Source organism: Cyprinodon variegatus, unplaced genomic scaffold (assembly GCF_000732505.1).
Source record: "Cyprinodon variegatus isolate N-32 unplaced genomic scaffold, C_variegatus-1.0 Scaffold550, whole genome shotgun sequence".
Lineage (NCBI taxonomy): Eukaryota > Metazoa > Chordata > Actinopteri > Cyprinodontiformes > Cyprinodontidae > Cyprinodon > Cyprinodon variegatus.
The window spans coordinates 42,241-60,971 of NW_015151003.1; the positions used below are offsets into that span (position 1 = coordinate 42,241).

An 18,731-nucleotide genomic window follows, 5' to 3' on the forward strand; every position below is an offset into this window, starting at 1 on the left:
AAAAAAAAAAAGAGTGTGCCTTTAACAATGATGATAAATTATGGATTTGATTATTTTGTACCATAACTCTGAGAAAAGGATAAAGAATCCATTATGAAATGTTAACTCTCATGCAGTCCTAAATGTGGCTATGGCACCAATGCGTACCAAATGTGTACAAACACCATTTACTTCACTTTTACAGTATCATCCTAAATCTAATGAAGAACATTGATTTAGTCTAGCTCTTGAAATATTGTGCTTGAATACACAGCAAACTGTATTATTGTTACATTTCCACTATTTCTCTTAACCATTGCTTTTATGGTTTCTAAGCTGCCTTTTTAATACTGACTCAGATCAGATATTTCAGGCTTTTGACGTGCAAAGAAAGCCGCTACCTTCCTCTTTCATAAGACACATCTCACCCACTGGTGTTTATGTTATCTTATTACCTTTCAGCTGATGACATAACATATTTGGGAGATAACAGATTCGTATGCATGGTGCATGAATGACGGTAAAGAACAGCAGTTACAAGGCTCTCCACTCTCTTATTTGCGTTCACCTCCTTTCATCTCAGTTGGACGGGGAATTCTCCTCCTGCCCACTTTGCCATAGCAGAAGACTCTTTTCATGCAGAAGGAGAAGATCTAATCTGTGCAGGAAGGGGAGAGGCATTATCATCATCTTTCACCCACACTAATAGAGGGGGAGACCTTTCCATTTACTGCAAGGCTGCAGCCTCCAAGACTGAGAAAACAGAGATGGGGGATAAAAAGAGGTCTATCCCCTTCCTTATATGATTAATATTCATCCCCATCGTCTGCAGAGGTGCCTTTGCTAAGCATCAGAGAGACAGATATGCTCAGGATTATTTAACATATAATAATTTGTCCTGTCTTTACTCTTGATGAATAATCAAAATATGTCATTTTACTTGAAAGGCAGCTCCTAGTTATTAGGATCACACAGAAAGAGGAATAACAGAGGAACAAATGTTGGATTAAACAATATAAATATCAGTTGGACTCACTTTTAAAAGAGTCTTCCAGCTGTAGAAGAGAAAGGCAATGACAGTGCCATGTAGTGATCATCTATGACATCTATGGCTTTTGGTGGAGCATTCAATCCAAACCTTACTTCCCACATACAAAATTGAGTCACTTCTCTGTTGCCAGTTCACAGACCTTTGATCCCTTTTAATAGATACTGAACACTACAGACCAAGAATGCTGCAGTTTTAGGAGGTGCTCTGACTCCATTGTCCAAGCATACCATATCAGCCTTTTCTGAACTTTTTCTTACACATAATATGAAGACAAATCCGTCTCTTGCTGCCTACTGTTTCTCACCAAGTATCATATTGAAGTGGTAATCAGTAGCCTCCCTGAAGCCCCGTCACACCTTGACGATTTAGCCTGACGTACGAAAAATCTGGCAAAAACGCTGGCATACATTGGATAAGTTATGGGTGAGTTTTGTATCAGTGATGAGGACGCTGATGCACGCTAGCACACGTCGACAAGTACTTATGTCAGCGTATGCTCATACATGGGTCATATGTTACAGGTAAGTTATTTAATCATTGATAAACGTTAAGTGTAGGTTACTCATAAGTCATGGTATCTAGCTTATCTAAAACCTATGAGTAACTTATGCATAACTTATGCGTAACTTAACAAGAACTAATCTCCAGCACATATCAATGTATCTGACGTGTTCCAGACGACTGCTGGACATGTTTCTAACTTACAGCTACTGTATAATGGTGTAATGGCAGCATTTTGGTATAAAAGGGGGTTCAAAGGAGGAAATGGAGGTAAACAGCCGCTAGGTTAATACAGCGATCAAAGAAATCTTTTTATGCAGGTCGGGCACCTCCAGACGCATTGCCCCCCCCTCAGGACACTGGCTTGTGACATTTCATGGGCATTATGCTGCCATGCGTTATGCATAAGTTAGGCTGTCGTTGGGCACACACTCTGGACTTGTTATGAATACTCTATGCATATGCCCAAAATTCAAAAAATACATAGACAGTTCAGGGTATTCCAGTGTTTTAGAAGATTCTGGGACGTCAGGGATACGCTGTCTAAGTCGTTAAGGTGTGACAGGGGCTTTATACAATGTTTCCAGCATTAACCCATAATGACAAGCCACTCTGCAGGAGATCTGCAAGCTCGAGGAAGGATGTAACATCGTCAGAAAGCTGTAGCTGTAAAGACATCCGCTTTGTGTGTTTTATTTTCCACTATAAGCGCTCCTGAAAAGTAGACATTTTGCTGAAGTTCAGTGCTTTAATCTGTCTTGTCACACATCAGAGAAATTCATCCTGTGTGTTTATAAGTAGAAACGATGTGCAACAAGCTGAAAAGAGGTGGTCTCTGCTCAGTTATTTTTTAGAAAACATCTTTCAACTAGCTGGCCACAGAGACCACTTTTAAATTGTTTCATGATACTCTGGAGGGGCAAAGTTTGACTTCACCTCCCACGGCCCACTTAGTCATCAAAAAAGAACAAAAAGATGGTAAAAAGGCATCAAATTCCAACACATTGGAGGTTTTTTTTTTTTTTTTTGTTATGAAAGAATAAAGAGTATTTTACTTTAAAAGCTAGTGTTCATTATGTTGATTGGTGTATGCTAAAAGCTAAAGGATGTAAAAAAAAAAAAAAAAAAAGCCTGGTGTGGATCTAATAGTTTTCTCATATTGGAAAAAACCTGTCATGTTCAGTAGTTTTTATATAACTGCTTAATAGATGGCTGCAGACCCGTAAACAAAAAAGTCTATTTTTCATGTCGCAATAGAATCCCATTGTGTCAGTGAGGCCCAAAGCAATAGGAGCTCATAGAGGTCTTACATATACACTTTAAAATTTGTAAAGATGTTCTCAAAGCATATGAGAATCCCAATAAATAAAATACAAGTTAACAAAGAAGCAGCAGCAAAGTTGAGGAATGGACTAAGCAAAGAGAAATAATTAGAACCCCTTCAAATGAATGCACCCCACCAGAAATTTGCCTTGCCTTTCAAATGCTTGGCTTGTAAATTTTTAACCTGACCTACAGTCAATCACATGGAAATTAACTTTCCCAAAATGGTTTTGAGAGATTAATTAAAAGCAATGTTCCCTCTAATTTTCTATGTGTCTGGTTATACACACAAGCCCCCTGAGTAGGCTGAGGACCAGTGTGGGCCGCATCACATGTGCATGCTGTTCCCACACACCAATATTAAACTTGTTATAAACCTAGGATCATAGCAAGCTATATGGCTTATTAAAATTTAAGAGATTAGAGCAGCAATTCCCATTAGTTTACTTCTAATTTAGGTGATTTGGCCGATTTAAAATGAAAAAAAAAAAAAAAAACGTTGTCCATCAGATACATGGTATACTATATGTAACAGTCCAGATTTGGCCAGGGTCAGACTCCTGCTCTGGAAGAAACGAAAAAATAAACCTTCAGAAAGAACTTTTTGTTCACATTAAAACATTCCTACAATGAAATGCGTGCTGTGCTTTTTATACACTACAAATTCTTATAACTAATTTTTAAATCAGAATTTTCTTAGCATTTCTATAAATTATATAACAGTATAAGCATTTCATGATTAATATAGATAAGTAAATAAATAAAAAAGGCTTTAATAAATGTCACTGGAATAGGAACAAAATGACTTAACCCTGACTTAAATTTGGATTGCAGGGCTGTTGCAAAGTGGTGAGTTTCATTGTGCTTGACTTTCGGTATGCTTTTCTGGTAAGTGTGTGTGTGTTTACGGTGAAACTACAACTTTTTGTTTATCATACAGTATGACACGACATATGCAAATCTGATGTCTTGCGCATGCGTACTGACTATGGGTATGCTGGTCTGATGGGGTATGCTGATCTGACAGAACACCGGAAGACCAGACTGGTAAATACTTTGGGTCGCCGCATATTTTTCTTATGTTGGATTATTTCTTGCACTGTACCTCCCTGGGAGAGAATTATGAAGACTGGAAAAATGTTTAAAAGTTAACAATTTTTTAAATATTATTTGAGTTTAATATGGGAAGAAAGTCAGAATTCTCACCTTAATCTTAGAACTTTGTTTTTAATCTCCGAAGATTAAAACCAGAATTCTGATATTAAAGTCAGAATTCGAAGATTAAAGTCAGAATTCTGAGAAAGAAGTCAGAATTATGCTCTATTCCCATATTAATCTCAAATAAAATAGTCAGTTAACTTTAAAAAAAAAATTTTAGTAGCCCTAATCCTCAATCCTAGCTCTTTGTTGTGTGACACTTACTTTTAATGAAACATATTCACCCTAATAAAACTGTTAACTGTATTTATATTTGTTATAAAGATGATTTGATAGAGATATTATAAACTGGGTTGGAAGAGTAGATCGTTCGCTAGATAGACTGTTTTCCATTTTTATATTAGGAAACAGAATTTGGGGATATGTTCATTGATGGTTTTAAGTTGAAAAAAATTTATACATGAATTCAAAATGATAAAGACAAACATGTTATTGGTCCAATTGATTGCAGTTTATAATGAATTTTATTTTATGCACTGCTTAGATTTTCATAGGCGCTGGGAATGCTTGAGTAGCGCGCAATTCCGCAGCCACGCAGCTTAGAGGGAACATTGATCAAAGTCTAATCATTCATTTAGTTAGCCAACTATGACTAGGAAGGAACAACTGCGACCGTTTCAAGAGCTTTCCACTTGTCCAATAGCACCTGGTTTCACAGTGGATCAGTGAGCAGAGGCTGTAATTGCCCTCACTTTCAGGTATTTTCACTGGAAGGACATCAATGCTTTCAAAAATGCTGAATCCAGGCATAGATTGGCTATAAATAAAAGTTATCAGTAAAATACTTTGACATGTTACTCTTGTAAACAATTCTTTAAAATAATTAAGGTATTTTCAGTTTAAACAACTTAGAATGCTTAAATTAGGCATATTTCTTTCAGATCTCATGGTTTCTAGATTTTTGTGGTGATTGATTGAAAGTATAATTTGGATGTTTTATTCATGGCTCTAAACTTCCCCAATCAAGCCATGCAAGACAGAACTTAATGAAAGCAAACCAAAATAAATGAAAATTTGTATCAGGAAAAGGGATGCTGACAAAGTGGATGATTGGAGCCCTGCTACACTGGGCTATGGTCCGGGGATGCACATGTTGCTGTCACTGTTACACACTCCATGGTTGTGTCCTTGGTCTGGTGAAGGGCTGTGTACAGTCTCTCATCCAGGTTAGCAGTCAGTTTGTCCGTAAGCTCGGCTGTGATTGTTTGAGGACCATACCCCGAAGACTCAGGCAGGTGAGGGGGTGAGCGCTCATCCAGGGGTTCAGCAAGGTGCCCACATTGTTTGCCTTCCTCCTTAGTGTCAACTTGCTCAGCCAGTCCTCTGTCTTTTTCAGATGGGAAGGATTGAAGGAGTGGAAGAGTGGAAGATGTTTGTTCCTCAGAATCTTTGACATTGAGTTTCCTTTCCCTTTCTGGAGAAACAGTAGACGTTGGCTTGACTTTTGGGGTGTCGGGGGTGCTGCAAGTTCCATCGCTGGTCTCCTCGTCAGGAGCACTGACAATGCGGGGCAGTGTAGTGTGGTAACTTGTGTCCAAGGGGTAGTTTACACTTTCCCCCCTCCGCAGAGGGAGTCTGTGTCTCTCAAAGGAAGAATGGAAGTGTCTGACTCCAGGATCGCTCCATTGCTTGTGACGCTGCCACTGTTTGCGAAGATGGATACGGGAGCGATGTTTTCTAGGCGACTCCTGCAGGTCGAACTGAGGGTCATGGCGGAGAAACTCATGGAAGAGTGCGTCTGTTTTCTCATCTATGCTGTAGTCACGCCGGTGAAGGGGAATCAGCTGAGATGGAGGTAGTTCAGCCTCTCGTGGGGTGATTATCTGACCATATGGCTGCCAGCTTAAAGCACTAGCTCCTATTTCCATAGAAACCCCTCCACTGGCACCCATTAACAACTCATCCTCAGGCTCCTCCTCAAACAAATGAGACTCAAAACTCTCACCAATAGTACCTGTCCTCCCCGCATTGGTGAAATGATGCCTTTTTTCATGGGCAGTTCTGTCTTTAGGACTTCCAGTGATGCTACTGCTGCTAAACAGTCTCAGGTCCTCTGGACCTCGAGAGGGAGCCTCTATCGACGCATAGCCACTGTCCATCTGTAACAGTTTACGAGTACCAGATTCTGCATCACTACCCCTTCGCTCTGATTCTGTGCTACCGTATTTTCTCTTTCTTGACTCTTGTATACCAAACCCCTTATCCTCATGTGCAAAGAACTCATTGTCTTCCTCTCCCCCCTCTGCCTCTTCCCCTAAGTCCTGGGATTGTTGACTAGGAAGCCCTCCTTTCTCACCATCTGTTCGTCCAAGTGAACAGACACTGTCAGCATCACTGCAAACTGAGTTCCTGTCATTGTTGCTGCTCTGGTCAGAGGCAGCGTACTTCTCAAGGGATGCGCGTAGTGTCCATATGTCTCTATAAAGTGATTGTGGATCTTGGGGTTGGAAGGAGTCCGAGGAGTAGCTGCCTTCCCTCCTCCCCACAGAGAGGGTCTCTTTTTGAGGATCAGGGGACAAGCCAATCACCTCGGGCCCATCGTGGCTGCAGCTGGGCTCCACCACCACCTCTACCTCTACCCTGCAGTGTGGACACAGGGATTGGGAGACAAAATAAAATGCAATAATAAACGAAACTGAACGAAATAAGTGCAACACAAGTGTTAATGTCAGCGCAACTGACCTGAGAAACATATCGTTCTGACACATATCTGTGTTCACAGTGCACACAATGATTTTCATGACTTGCAATGGCTGCAGCTGAATGTCGCATGAGAGTTAAACCTCTGGAGTCAGAGGAACCACAATAGTAGCGCTGTTATTGGTTTAACAAAAAAATGTTTGTTCCATAAGGCATAAAATGACGAGTGACTGAGCAAGAGGCTAGAAAAGAATGAGTTTACACACGGCAGCTTCCAGAAAGTTAATCACATATAGAATATTAGCAAATAAACACAGGAAATAATACACTTTGTATATTTAGCTAATTTTTAATACTAGATAACCAAAGCATGTATTCAAAGAAATGTCTTTGCTTTATAAAAGCAAAGGAATTTAACAAACATATGAAGATAGAAAACAAACAATCTACTGTTTGAGGACATTGTGAAATTACCCAGCTATGTCAGCAATGGAAGGGGCTTTTAAGCCAGAAATAAACTCTGCATCCCAATTCTCCACCCCCCTTGGGCTGGGGGATTCCCCGACATCCTGCTTAAAACATGAAATTGGGTTTAAAAGACTTCTTGTTTACTGGGACTTTGTCAAAGGGTCGATTTACTACAGCAAATTGTTGTGAGCTGATTACATCTCACTGTTCCTCTGAAGAAGAGCAGTTTATAAACACAGCTGATTGCATTTTCTTCTTTCTTTTTAATCCATATACATGGTTGCCTCACATTGTTTAAGGCCAAATTCCATATTTTGCCAGAATTAAGCTTTTTGTGAATTTTTAGATGGATGGATGGATGGATGGATGGATGGATGGATGGATGGATGGATGGATGGATGGATGGATGGATGGATGGATGGATGGATGGATGGANATGGATGGATGGATGGATGGATGGATGGATGGATGGATGGATGGATGGATGGATGGATGGATGGATGGATGGATGGATGGATGGATGGACAGACAAACAGAATGAATGTAAATGACTGAAAAGATGGATACACACATATGGTTTGTAAATGATAAATAGTTTTGTAATTCAAATATTTGTCTATAAATTTCCAGATTTTGGAAAACTTGAGTGAAATCTCCTATGTTTCCAGACTATATTGGTGTATAAGTCTTAAACCTGGTAAAATAACCTTTTAAGAACTTAAGCAGGTTAGAGTGGGAGTATTAAGAGTCAGAGTTTAGGTTCAGTGTAAATTACCATTGCAGCTTCTGTAGCTGCAGTAAAACATGGTTGAAAAGCAGCAAAGCAGTGGACGGGATGAATGGCAAGGGAATTAAAGATACCTGCCGAGGGAGGGGGGTGGTGTAGATGGGGGTGACAGAAGGCGTGTGGTGGGTTGACTCTGATAGTATGGGACATCCTGGGTGCGAGCGATGTACTGGATGAGGTCTATGTGGTGAGTATCGTCATCCTGGTCCATGCTCTCGCTGGCGGCTCGCTGGCGCTGGAACTGCCTTCGTTTCGGAGAACCTAGCAGACACCAAACATGCAGAGAGAGAAGTGAGTTTGACAAGTTTTGAGACAGCAGGAGCAAAGTTAGGCTTAATTCAGCTGAAAGCTCTGCCCGACTGTTTGGGATTTTGAGATCTCTTTGGAGCAGAAAATAAAAGAGCATCGGGAGAAACTGGGGGGGAGAGTGTGTCTAGTAGGCGAGGTGAGCGGCAGGGAGGATTGAGTGGAGGGATAAAAATTATTTGGAAAGCGGATGGCTCAAACTTTACGTCATTGAGCCATCTGGGTTGCATGCCTGTGTGTACATTCAGTCCAGTCAAAAGGCAGCTCACAGTTGGTTGCTGCAGCTCCCTGCAAACCCATGTCTGTTTACCATGAGGATATTGGCAAACATGCAACACAGGCAAACAACAAGAAATTACTACAGAAAATAACAAGGAATGATAAAAAAATAATTGATCAGAAATTACCTCTTGTGTCCAGGCTGGATGCTCGTTGGCTGCTATCCAGTTTCCACTTTTTTATTTTGAAGTAGGGGCTGGCTCCCTCCAGACTAGCATGGCGCCGTAGTTTAGTGAGAAACTGCAAGACGGGCCTTGGACTTCCAGCAATGCTGCCAGCGGGGCCCATGCCACTGTTTCCCATGGCTGGCACTGCCTCTCCAATGCTAACGCTGCTGCCTCTGTCCCGGGGCCTCGCTCGCATCATCTCAATCTGAGGAAAGACACAGAAAATCGGAAATGTGAAAAAATATGCCTAGTCTATCTCTTTGAAGGGGTGTTTCCACATTTATTCTTTAACCATCAAACTTTGTTTAGATCACATAAGGCGCAAAGGCTGGCTTAAAATGCATCACTCAAAAAAAAAATATTATCCATGTCAGCATCATTTTGACCTGGATCATGCCCACTTATTTCACTTTTTTTCTACATCTTTGGACAGTATTCATATCCATACTTGGTATTTTTCATAGACTGAATGTTAATGTGTATATTTAATTTTAGGTTGATGTTACTTACAGAACTGGAACTTGGCTCCTTTGTGCCAAGAGCTGCAGAGTTCTCACAGAAACTGGTGTCAACCACCGAATTGAGTGTATCCCCAGGGAGGGCACAGCTGGGATTCACGCCTAAGCTGATCAGAGGTGTTTGTGGCAGGGGGCAAAGCATTGGCTAAAAGGAAATAACCAAAAAAAAGGGAACTTGTTTTATTCCGCTTCATCTGAGCATGCATTGTTTACTTATTTAATCATCTTAAATAAAGCAATGATTCAGAAACCAGAGTTGTAGTCACTGACCTGGAATATGGAAAGAGCTGATTTAGCAACAGGCCGCGCCACTGCTGTGATAGTGTTTTCAGCCGAGTCACACTCGTGAATAGTGACTATTTTGAGTGCTGGTGGGGGGATGTTGAGGTTTGTGAGCCGTGCATTCTTCAGATGATGGAAGTCGCCTTCGGTCAGAGTGTACCTGAGATGCATAGGTAAATAAGTGTTTGCAGCACAGAGCCTTCCACAGACACTACCATTATTTCAACTTGTCAACGTTTTGTGTTGTTGCAACCACTACCAATAAAACAAAAGAGAAAATGTAGAAACTAATAATGAAGCACAAGGAAAGTATACATGGGTTTCCAATAAAAAAAAGTGTGATGAATTTGAAATAGGCCCCATTTAATCTGAAAATAAAACCAAAATAGGTGCAGTGCAACCAAAACAACAAATACTGTAAAAACACATGTCTTCAGGGGTCAGCCACTAGTTAACAGATTAACTAAATGTTATTTCATCTCAGTTTTGCAGCTCTTATGTGACCATCTCGGTTTGCTGGAGATCATTAGTTAAAGGTATAGTGGAGGATTTTCGCAAATTTTTGAGCAGAGCCACCCTTTCCACTTGCACATGCACAACCCTGTACCCATTCCCGAGAGTAAACGCCTATTAAACACATCCTGAGCATGCACAAGCCCATTTCTCCTCGTGCACACTCTGTTTAAAAGTTACTGTTTGCATCGCTCATACAAGCTTACTTTCCAAAAGAAGATTTGCAATTTTTCCACTATGTCAGACTAAGCACCATTAAGTGAAAATGGGGACGAGCACATAGGACGGCCTTATGTAAACATATCACCAGAATAAGTGATAATTGGAAGGACCACTTATTTAGATGATCCAACCGAACACCAGACTCACCACTGATAAATGACATGCTACACAATGCTTTAAAGAATTTCAAAGGACTGATAGAGCCCAGTTTATTCCATCATTTGAAAATTAAGATTATGACACAATCGCAAAACTAACAAACAAACACACTGAAGAGATTAACAAGGAGAGGATCAATCAGAGAAAATGGGCTGGAGGCCCATGATATTTCTGAGGGGGTGAAGAGATCCACAGCTTAGGGAATAGAATGAATCAACATGGGAGATATTAGCAGTGCTCTCTGCAATCCTGGCTTTATTGGAAGAGTGGCAATAAAATAAAAAAAAAAGGAGCAAAAAAGCGACTGTTGAAGAAAAGACATAAGAAATCCTATTTGCAGTTTGCCAAAAGGCATGTGGAGCACAATAACTAGTGAAAGGAAGATCATTTTAGACTGAAAGGTACTGTATATGTGACAAAAGATTAACACTGCTCATAGCCCTGAACACATTTTCTCTATAATAACACATGATAGTGGCAGTGGGCTGCTTTTCAGCAAAGGAAGGGGAGTGAAACTGGTCGCAGTTGGTGGGAAGATGAACAGAAGTAAATGAGGGAAAACTGTTTGAAGCTACAAAACCCTTAAAACTTGACCTCAACCAATGTTGAGCCAGTGCTACGATGAAATGATTCAGATGAAAGCAGGTTAATTTAAATAGCCCAATCAAAGCCCAGAAGTAAAGCTAATTGTGAATCCTGAAAAAGACTTTCAGGTTAGTATCTTTACACAACTATGTCTATCCAGACTATCCCATCTCTATAAAACAAGGCTAATCCTTATGTTAAAATTCTACATTAACCTAAAAACATTGAACATTTCATGTCAGAAAAAGCTAAAACATGAAAAGAATTGGTATTTGTGCTCAGTCTGTTATAAATAAAGAACATTTCACTTTCAGAAGTAATGTAAATATCTAAAAAAAAAATGAATGCAAGAACTTAGGTTTCTTCTTCTATATGATACAATTAAATAAATTATTATTAATTATGTAAATCAGAATCAGACTCAAGTTTATTGCCAAGAAGGTTTGCACTTACAAAGAATTTCACCAGGTGTTAATGGTGCAGACAAAATAGATATATATGCAGAATACAGCAACTATAGTTATGTACAATTTATATAGCTATACACAAAATATGTAAGTTTAGTTTTGGGCTTCAATGCAAATCCAAAATGGTTTTACTTGCCAATATAATTTTCAACATTGGAAAATATAAGTAATTTATTTATTCTATTTATTTATGTTTATTTTTTTCTATAATAAAATCTATTTGTTTTTACTTGCCAATTTAATTTACTACATTAAAAATATAATAACTTTTGTTTTATCTGAACTACTTGAAAAAGGTAATTTCGCTTTACTTGGATTTTCAGATAAAGAATAACGTGATTAGCTGCCTTAATCTTTTTATGTAGATGGAGCAGGATATTTTTATCAGTGTGATTTTAGAAAAGAATGTGGAAAAACATTGTTTTTTTTATGTATGAAGGCACTCAAAGGGGATAAACACAAAATAAAAATAAAAAATATTTCCTCAAGTTCCATTGGTGAAAAAGTAAAAAAAAAAAAAAAAAAAAAAAAAAATGGTAAAAGCAGGGCACTAAGTTGGTTGTAATGTAACAAAATCTTAAAAAAAAAGGAAAGTAAATAAACACATTATCTAGTGGAAGTGTCGCACATTTAACATAAAATTAACTGTTGCCTCTTATATATTTTGATAGATATGCATCTCAGACTGTAGGTTTTGGGAGAGAAGTAGGACAGCAAAAAAAAATCTGAAATGCCTGTTTGTATCCACAGCATATATAATACATTTTAGATAGGCTACATTCTCTGAACTACACTAGCATGAAAGTTGGACATACTGAATTGTTTACATGCTTTGATCTCAGAAAACAGCAACCATTCAGAGCAAGACTCGAGTGCTGAATCAAAAGGACATAAAAAAAAAGAAGATATTTGCAAATGTGTGGCTCTGTGTATGTGCTGGCTGTCTGACCTGCGGCCCTTCTCCTGGGTTTTCTTGCCATGATCAAAGAGAGCAGCTTCATTGAAGGAGACACGGCGGCCTGTGGGGCCGGTGGACAGGAAGCGCTCTGTCTCTTGGTCGTGAGAGCTGGCCATGGACAGGCAGTCTGACTCATCCACCCTGATAGTGATTTCTACCAAAATGTAAAGAGACAGAGAGAGGTCAAAGAGGGTAAGACTTTCAGGTTGACAGACGACTGAGGGAAAAACAAAGCTTTAATAAAAGATGAAAGGAAGATGGATATGTGTAATAGTGATTCGTTAAATGTTACTGGTAGTCTGCTGTTTCATCTGCAATCAAATTGCCAAAAAACAACAAACCCATATTTTCTTAAGTTCTATCCAGGGTTGCAAACAGTTATGTTTTATTTATTGTTTTAATGAGCCAATTGATAGACAAATATTTCAGCTTCATGGATGCGGTTCCTTAACAGTAAACAGAGATCTAAAGATCTGGTTTTAAGTGGGGAATGTATTGCCTCTTTCTCGAAATTCACTTTAAATGTATTCAGCATGTGATGCACGGCCATGGGAAGTGGGGGTGCTGGGGGTGCTGCAGCGTTCCCTAGTGGTGAGAGGGAGATTTTTTTTTTAAATGTAATAAAAATACTTTACATACTATACATTTCTTTTGAATGTTTCTGGAAATGATTTAGACTTTTTTTTTTTTTACTATTATATGGATTTGGATTTTAATTTAATAATTTTAAGGCCTAATCAACACAAGTTCGCGGATGTTACGTTGTCAAACAAGCTAGTGGTCGAAGAGTAAAGAAATATCCCCATCACGGCACCAGACTAGTACATATTTACATAGCAGCAGACTAGTAAGTTTACATAAATTTACATATTCGAAATATATGGCACAGAAGCCCATTTTGGATTTTTTTAGAAAACCAACCCAGTGAAGAAGAACACTGGTACCGCAACCACGACAACGGAGAGAAGCAGGAGTGAGGAGACTGTCCGCCCGATTCTCTGATGGCAGTTGCATCGGCAGGGCCAGCCCCAGCACCCGCAACCCAACCTAGCATGATTGGATTAGATAAGCCCTTCCAGCCAACATCCAGTTTCAAATTTCCTGCACATCATTGTGGTAATAAAACTTTCTCACGTTCTATGGCGGCGGCTTGGTTTACTAGATGGCTGCATTATGTGAAAGAGACTGATCATATTGTGTGTTTCATTTGTCTGAAAGCAGTCAGAAAAAAAGTCATACCTAGAGACAAATTTAAGAGAGACAACCACTTCATGAATGCCGGCTTTTCAAATTGACGTAAAGCCACTGAAAATGTTTTATTGTGAAGTTTAATTAATAATGATATATAAACCTGAGAACTGATTAATGATTAATGTGATTAATGTGTGTGTGTTACAGTCCGTGGTTACTTGCACTGAAGGGTACTGACATTAAAGTATTGAATATACATCTATTTATCTATTTTTTATTTAAAATATGCCTCTAGGCGGATTGCTATTTTGTCTAAAAAAAAACTAAAAAAGATTTCACAGCAGCCCCTTGATCAAAATGACTTCCTGCGGCCCTGATGTGATGCATTGTGGTCTAATTGGCTCTATATTAGGCACCTCTTTACTAACCTGGCAAGCCAGACTAATTTTCGTTGTGTGCATGGCATATTGGTGTGGAAATTAATGGTTAGAGTCCAATTTCAAAGAAAGGTTATCAGAAACAATAAGAACCAATCAGATGTCAGATCAGCCTGTTTTTCAGTGTAGTCCTGTTTCGGACTGGGACTAGCTGGATGTTCTCTCTTCATCCTCTTACATGGGAGCTGGCTTGGAGCTTTTCTGCCTGCCTGTATGTTTCCTGGATGGGGCCGCCTGTCGAACTGTTTGACAGTTGCCTTTTGTATCTCTGCTTCTTTCTGTATGTCTGCTTATGTCTCCTTAAACCCCAGTCAGCCTCAGCAGATGGCCGCTCACACTGAGCCTGGTTCTGCTGGATGTTTCTTACTGTTAAAATTGAGTTTTTCCTCTCCACTGTCGCTACAAGCATGCATAGTGTGAGGGATTGCTTTAGAGTCAATGACTCGATGCAATAAACTGGTTTTCCTTAGATAGAAAACTTTGAATCAATCTGACTGTATGATCTGGTGAACTGTAAAGGGCCTTGAGATGATGTGTTGTGAATTTGTGCTATATAAATAAACTTAATAGAATTGAATATAATAGATGTCTACAGATGTGATACAAAAACAGCAACTAGTTTTTGAATTTCAGCTATTTAAATAGCTCTTTTGGGACATAATAAAGAGCATCAATAAAACATCGATCCATTGCAGCTGCAGTCCTGAATATTATGGATACAGAAAAATGCTGTTGCAATCATGGGTCCGCCTCCCACGCCCTGATTGGTCAGGTTTGCTTCAAACCAGAGTATTGAGCCGCTCCAGACTGAGTCCAGACGTGTAAGTAAGTCTGTGTGACCAGGCTACCTCTCTACCACTATGCAAGGACCACCCTGATGTTTATGTTTGTGTTTGCAGGGCAGAAGCAACTCCTTTCTACCAGCCTGAATAAGCAGGGTGGTAATAAATAAAATGTAGAGATGCACTGATCTGATACCTGGATCGGATATCGGTGATTTGATATTGGATATAGGACATCCAATCCAGTGCACTTTACATGGAAATGTTAATTATTTATTTTTTTGCTGCTTATTTGTTGGGAAATAATATAAAATACATTTATATCTATGTTCATATGTTAGCTTATTCTAACAATGTTTATGTCAAGGCTAAAGCCTTCATTCGCATGGTAAAATGCATAGTTCATTCGTTCAACAGTCAAATCGGATTGGTATCAGGCATTGGACGATACACTAAGCCAAGGTATAAGTATCGTAACAGAAAAAGAAATGGATGGATTTTTAATAAATAGTTACACAGATGAAAGAACAAGGGGCACTACCCAGCAAGGTGGTCACTAGCTGAAAGAAAAAAGAGAACTGGGCCATGCAATCACATCTGTATGCATCAATAGAAACTGAAAGCAATATGATGCAAGAATCTCTTAAAATATATTATAACACTGTAAGTAAGTATTTTATCTGTTTTGTTCATATTTTTGTTAAAATGGCACGTCAAAAATCCTCTGCACCATTATTGATAAATCTTTATTGGTTTTTAACCAATAACAATGTTAAATCACTCAAAATTTCTGAGCAGGTTTCTTTGATCCCTCCACAAATGATCAGGTCGAAGTCAGGACTCTGATAAATAATACTTAGAGTCAGAAGTAAGACTTTAGTCAAATTAAAGATTACTTTAACCATTTATGTACAGAGGTGTTATTAGATTTCTTGCTCAAATGTACTCAGTAGACGTAGGGACATTATGATTAAAAGCAAACATGTGAAGTTACATTAAGTCAGGTGGTATAATGCCACACTATTTACTAAGAAATGTAGATTTTCCACCTCTGAGGATTATGTGTTAACACAAAAATCCCTGTCGATTACTTCCCTCGCTTTGGTATGTGTTCTTTTATCTTTCTCCATGCCCTTCTTACCGTTGGTGGGCTGAGACCCCTCCATATCAGTGGCAGTTTTCTCGGGGTCATCGCTGGCCCTGGGAAGAAAGAGAATTGCATTACTGCTGTGACGTGGTTACCCACAAATATTCGAACGATCAAGACACCAAGATGGACCCTCCTTTTTATACAGGCGGTCATCTACGTGTAGTGGTGCTTTTGGTTAACAATGAATGCGATCAGGTTAAACTGTTGCCTCATAATGAATAAAAGAAGATGATTTAGGGGCAGACATCAGCACCTAGACAGTGAATATCTAACATTGTTTTGTGTATAAATGATTGCAGCAGTGAATGTATAGGACCTTTAAAAACTTTAAAACTTAAAAAAACTTTTAAAAAAAATTCATAATTTTTTGCATTATGGTCATAATACTAAATGTATTAAGTTGTGATTTTCTGTAAAATACTAATGCAGTGTTGCATAACTTAAAATGTATGGCAATGTTTTTCTGTTTAGCCCCTACTGAGTCAATACCACATCTCAATCTTTCTCTGCAAAAATATTTTTTGCCCAAGAGCTATAATTGAATAAAGTGTACAAATGTCTTGCCTTAGCCTTTCAAATGTGCCATCGTAACGTAATGCACAGTTCCAAATGTTCAAAATACAGCTGTTTAGTGTCAAATTTAGTCTCCTGGGTGGAGAAGGTCCATCACAGGCGTACATTTTATTTAGCATGTAGCATCTCTCCCTATGGCGGATGCTTCTTTGTTCATTTTCTAATTTCTATCCATGTTGTAAAACAGATTTCCAAAGCATGATGCAGCTTTTACCTGATAAAAGGGTGATCAATCCAAATGCATGCTATAAAAAAAAGTATATCTAAAAAAGAAATGCAATATTAGATTATTTTTACTTACAGTTATCAACTACTTTGTACCACTCTTGTAAAATCCATGCCTGCAAAAATGCATGTGTTAGGAAAATCTCAATACTGTGATACAGGATGATCCTTTAAGGACAGGACTCTTACTTGTGCCTTAACAGGTTTTAAACCAACTTTTAGGTTGCTGGTAAAACAGGCAATGAAAGATTTATACTAATATGATAGAGCTTCTACACCTACTCACTGGTTGCTCAACATCCTGTCTCAACAAGTTTATTACACATGTGGGATATTTTCTTAAAACTCCCTGTTTTACCATCATTATTAGCTGCTGATCCTCTATAGTGCCTCTTAAATCCCAAGCAGACTATTTGCTTGATGAGATAAGAAAAAAAAAAGCTGAAAGCTATCCCTGGGCTTTTTCCTCCATCTTATTTCATTCTACAGGGCTGAGAACTGCATGCATGTGCTTGTGTGGGTGTGAAGTGACTAGAGGGACATCTCCATCCACCCAGATCTGTGCTTTTCCTTGTCTTTCATTTCCTCTGTGGCTTCTGCTTTGCCATACAAGTGTGATTTGGTGACTGCGCTTGTGTGTGCGAAGTCTCTGCACAGTGCTGGGTTGAGACGCAACATTAATCACCACCGATGGCTGCTATGAAATCTCATTACCCTCATCATTTGTACCAGTCAGCCCGGTTCTCGTTTTCACGCCTGAGCTTGTGTGCTCGCTGTTTATCTGCACCTAGAGCTCTCGCCTGTTGAAGTGTACGTGGGGGTGCATGTGTTGCTATTGGACAGAGACACAGAAATGTGAGGGGCGAATAGGGAAAGGTGGGGGTGGGGTCAGGCATTTTTGCTTTGAATAAACACAGACGTTCGCGGATAAATAGCCGTGGATACTGAAAGTGCCTCCAACAAGGTGTTTTCATAACAGCACAGCAGGAGGTCCTGACATTTAAGCAGCAGCCATGTAAAATGAGCGAGCACGCTGTGCTGTCATGCTTTAACATGCTTACACGTCTCTGTAGGCTGGCACTCTGTTCCTGCAAACAATAACATTTCAGCCTTCTGAGAGCCTAATTGTTAAGGTTCTTTTTTTTATATACCCTACATAAACAACGGTTTACACATCCCTGATTAAAAAGAATGACTGCCTTTTCCACATTGAATGTACTTACTATTCTGTACAAAAAATTAAAAAGCACATTTTGCAATAACTTGGTTGCATTAACACTATGAAACAGAGACATTGCTCCAGCATTTGTTCATTCAGATTCAGCATTCAGTGTTTGTTGGCATCAATATTTTCCTAATTTACTTTGAAAATATATCCCTTATATATCTGACTTTGAGGAAATCTTTTTTTTCCTTCTCAGGGGAACTTGGAGGTCTTGTGTCAGATTTTATTCTGAAGTTAATGGCAAAGCTCCAAATATTTGTTATTGTTGATAATGAATCACTCTCCATATTTAACTTTTAAACAGACACCTACATGACATGACAAAACCCCTAGTTCCATCAGAGCGAAAAATAATACCAGACCATGAAATTGCCAAAGTCACTCCCCACAGTTTTATGGTGCTCTGAAAAACACAATGCTGTTTTTCCTCTCAAACCCATGTTTTGGAATTGGACAAAATATGATTTTGGTTTTATCAGACCGTTCTTCAGGATTCTATTATGATTATTTATATTCTATTTATTTAATTAAAAGAAAACAACATAACATACGGTGGCCCTGAAGTGCAAACTGCAACTACAAATCTAAAAGCGCAACTACATGAAGGAAATCGCAACTACATAAAGCAAAGCGCAACTACATTAAGGAAATCGCAACTACATAAAGCAAAGCGCAACTACATTAAGGAAATCGCAACTACATAAAGCAAAGCGCAACTACATTAA

The 18,731-nt window shown here is 38.9% G+C and overlaps 1 protein-coding gene across 3 annotated transcripts in view; it reads right to left on the minus strand.

Annotated features, from left to right (window-relative positions):
* Positions 1–21: 21 nt before the first annotated feature.
* The window catches only part of LOC107095477 (protein Dos-like), a 30,301-nt gene continuing 11,591 nt past the window's right edge, over positions 22–18,731 (minus strand). For all 3 annotated transcript variants that reach the window (XM_015391591.1, XM_015391592.1, XM_015391593.1), the window contains 7 exons: positions 15,975–16,033; positions 12,415–12,577; positions 9,508–9,679; positions 9,230–9,382; positions 8,681–8,924; positions 8,042–8,228; positions 22–6,652 (listed from right to left, as the gene is read on the minus strand). In XM_015391591.1, the coding sequence (XP_015247077.1) occupies positions 5,134–6,652; positions 8,042–8,228; positions 8,681–8,924; positions 9,230–9,382; positions 9,508–9,679; positions 12,415–12,577; positions 15,975–16,033 (2,497 nt within the window). In that variant the 3' untranslated portion in view covers positions 22–5,133. The remainder of the gene's footprint in view (positions 6,653–8,041; positions 8,229–8,680; positions 8,925–9,229; positions 9,383–9,507; positions 9,680–12,414; positions 12,578–15,974; positions 16,034–18,731) is intronic.